At 44.4% G+C, this 2,970-nt stretch overlaps 1 protein-coding gene across 1 annotated transcript; it reads left to right on the forward strand.

The window, feature by feature from the left end:
• The first annotated feature begins 325 nt into the window (after positions 1–325).
• On the forward strand, positions 326–1,578 carry LOC143601766 (uncharacterized). The gene is made up of 2 exons (XM_077079078.1): positions 326–1,041; positions 1,083–1,578. Exons 1-2 carry the CDS (start codon positions 326–328, stop codon positions 1,576–1,578), a joined length of 1,212 nt encoding a protein of 403 aa, XP_076935193.1.
• The last annotated feature ends 1,392 nt before the right edge of the window (positions 1,579–2,970 follow it).

Below are 2,970 nucleotides of genomic sequence, written 5' to 3' on the forward strand. Positions count from 1 at the left end.
GACTCGCCGTACTAGATCAATTATGGATCTGGAAGGTGATTCCAGAGACTCTGAACTAGCGAGATCCCATCGTCATGAATCCAGATCTAGAGGAATGTTGTCTCCGGATGAATGGTTCCGCGTGCAACAAGAAAGTTTGGCGGCTGAATAAGAACGCAGGGTACGTAATGAACGTTATCATGCCCGTGCTTTGACTTACGAGGAGTCTCCTCAGAGATCTCTTTCTCCTCCTCCAACGGTGAGAGGAAGTCAAATTCGTTATAGCCAACAAACTGATCAAGAATTCATTGAGCCACGAAGGTTGCGCCCTCGTCCTCGTATAGACATGCGGATGCCTTCCTATTTGGACGAATATGATAGTTATGACTCAACCTATCACCCTGAAGATAGTTTCTATATGGGTAATAGCAGGATGAGTTCAAGGGTAAGAAGCAGTCGTTCGCGTGATGTCGTCCACCATACCGAATATCACAGCGATGCTGAGGAAGATTTCACCAAGCCATACTGTCCGGCAGCCTTTTCCGAAAAGTCAAAATTTATAGCTAGCATTGCGACAACACCCTTTCCTGTCAATGCTAAGATACCTACAACGGTGGGTAGATACAATGGCATGACTGATCCTAGCGATCATCTGCAGAACTTCGTGGCGGTAGGTGGTGTGAGCGGATGGACGCTCCCCTATTGGTGTCATATGTTCGCATTAACACTAACAGGGGCAGCGAGGGAATGGTTCAAAAAACTCCCTGATGGTCAAATTTCTAGTTGGGATGATCTGGTGAAGAAATTCTCACAACAGTTTAGCCAACAGAAGAAGCACACGCGTGACCAATCAGAAATTCTGGATGTTGTCCGCTGGGATAATGAATCCATTGAAGATTTTATTACCAGGTTTAATGATGAGAGTCTAAACATTGGTGGGATAAGCAAAGACATGCTTCATGGTGCCTTCCGCAAGAATGTCAAGTATGACGAATTGATCTGCACACTCACTAGCCGTGATGGAATGCCAAAGGAGTGTGATGATCTTATAACTGCAGCAAAGTTATTTGCTAATACTGAAAAAAAACATTGGGGAACAACAGTTCAAAACAAAAATTCAAAGTTGAATTTCAAACTCCACAACCCAATAAACAGGCAAAGGGGCCAATCTGGTCAAGACTTCAGCCAAATACAGAGGCATCAAAGCCATTTGATGCAAGATCTCTCATCGGCAACAAGAACAAGGCAGGACCAGCAAGTCGAGGTCCTAACAAATGGACTTCTCTTTCAAAAACTCCCGCCGAGATTCTCACCACTGAGAATGTAAATTTTCGGAAGCCACAACCTCTCACAAGGAGATCGTTCCTTGACAATAGAAAGCATTGTTCGGTCCATAATGATATTGGCCATAATACGAACGAGTGCAATGCTTTAAGAAGCGAAATCGAAGCGGCTGTGAAATCCGGTAAGCTAGGACACCTGGTGAAAGACGAAAAGTCAGGGACTGGCAAAGCTCCCATACGGGACAACCAGGGCCCATCCAAAAAACAAGTCAAGGACTTGAACGTCCATATGATCCAAGGCGGACGAAAGACATGAGGAAATAGAGGAGAATGTGATGAGGAAGAATGGAAAAATGAACCGGTGATTTTTCCGCGAGTCAAAGGTGGTCCCAGTAACAAAAATCCCTTAATTATCACCGCTGTTTTTGGTCATTATCGTTCTCAATATGTTTTCTTTGACACTGGAAGTACATCGGACATCATGTACGAACATTGCTTTGAACAATTGGATGACGAAGATAAAGAAAGGTTGAAACCTATTCATGCTCCAGTATCAGGATTCGGAGGAGAGATAATGCATCCGCGAGGGGTGATTTCTTTCCCGGTTACCTTGAGCGATGGAATTCGCTCAAGGACTGAGGAGGTCGAATTTTTAGTTCTGCCGGCAACATCGAAACATGATATCATCCTCGGACGAGAAGCCATTGTGACTTCAATGCTCATCCGTCAACTGCTCACGGTGCGGTAGGAGTTCCAACACCCACCGGCGTGGCAATAATTCATGTCAATCGACATTGCTTTGCAACTGAAAGTTTAAAACCCAGCAAGATTCCAAACAGTCTCAACGAACTGAGCCTGAAAAGTGGCTTTTGAACAAGAAGTTTCCTGATCAAACTGTAATAATTAGACCTGCTATCTCCGAGATAGTAAGGACTTTTCTGAAGCAGCTGTTGTAAAAAAATATTGATGTCTTCGCATGGCAGCCCGCGGACATGTCTGGTGTCCCACGGAGCATTGTGGAACACAAACTGAGGGTAAACCCCATGTTTACACCGATCGTTCAAAAACAGTGTAAGATGGGTCCGGAACAAACAAAATTAGTGAATGAGCAAGTTCAAGACCTCTTATAGGCTGGAATCATCCGACCAATTCAATATCAAACCTGGGTCGCCAATCCGGTTATAGTTCCCAAAAGCAACGGGACGTGGCGGATGTGCATAGATTTCAAAGATCTTAACAAGGCGTGTCCCAAGGATTGTTATCCTTTGCCCGAAATAGATCTCAAAGTTTATGCTATGGCACTATTCAAGTTCAAATGTTTCCTGGATGCCTACAAAGGCTATCATCAGATCCGCATGGCTGCGGGCGATGAAGACAAAACATCATTCCGCACCGATCAAGGTACTTTTTGCTACAAAATGATGCCTTTCGGATTGAAGAATGCGGGTGCCACATATCTACGGTTGATGGATATAGCATTTAAAGGACAAATTGGTCAAAATTTGGAAGTGTATATGGACGATCTTGTGATCAAAAGTGTTGAGGAAGACCTGATGTTGAGGGATATCGAAGAGACGTTTAAAACCTTGAGGAGCATCAACATGAAGCTGAATCCAGCTAAATGTTCGTTCGGGATGGAGGAAGGAAAATTCCTCGGAGTAATTGTCACGGGTGCGGGCTTCAAAGCTAATCCGGATAAAGTCCAAGC

Source organism: Bidens hawaiensis, unplaced genomic scaffold, assembly GCF_021521415.1.
Source record: "Bidens hawaiensis isolate Kalapana, Puna unplaced genomic scaffold, B.hawaiensis_p1.1 tig00057070_1, whole genome shotgun sequence".
Classification (NCBI taxonomy): Eukaryota; Viridiplantae; Streptophyta; class Magnoliopsida; order Asterales; family Asteraceae; genus Bidens; species Bidens hawaiensis.

Excerpts from the sequence above, each read along its gene's own strand:
- LOC143601766 (XM_077079078.1), top strand. The coding sequence starts at position 326 with ATGCGGATGCCTTCCTATTTGGACGAATATGATAGTTATGACTCAACC. Across the intron at positions 1,042-1,082 it reads GATCTTATAACTGCAGCAAA|TTCAAAACAAAAATTCAAAG; the intron begins GTTATTTGCTAA and ends GGGGAACAACAG.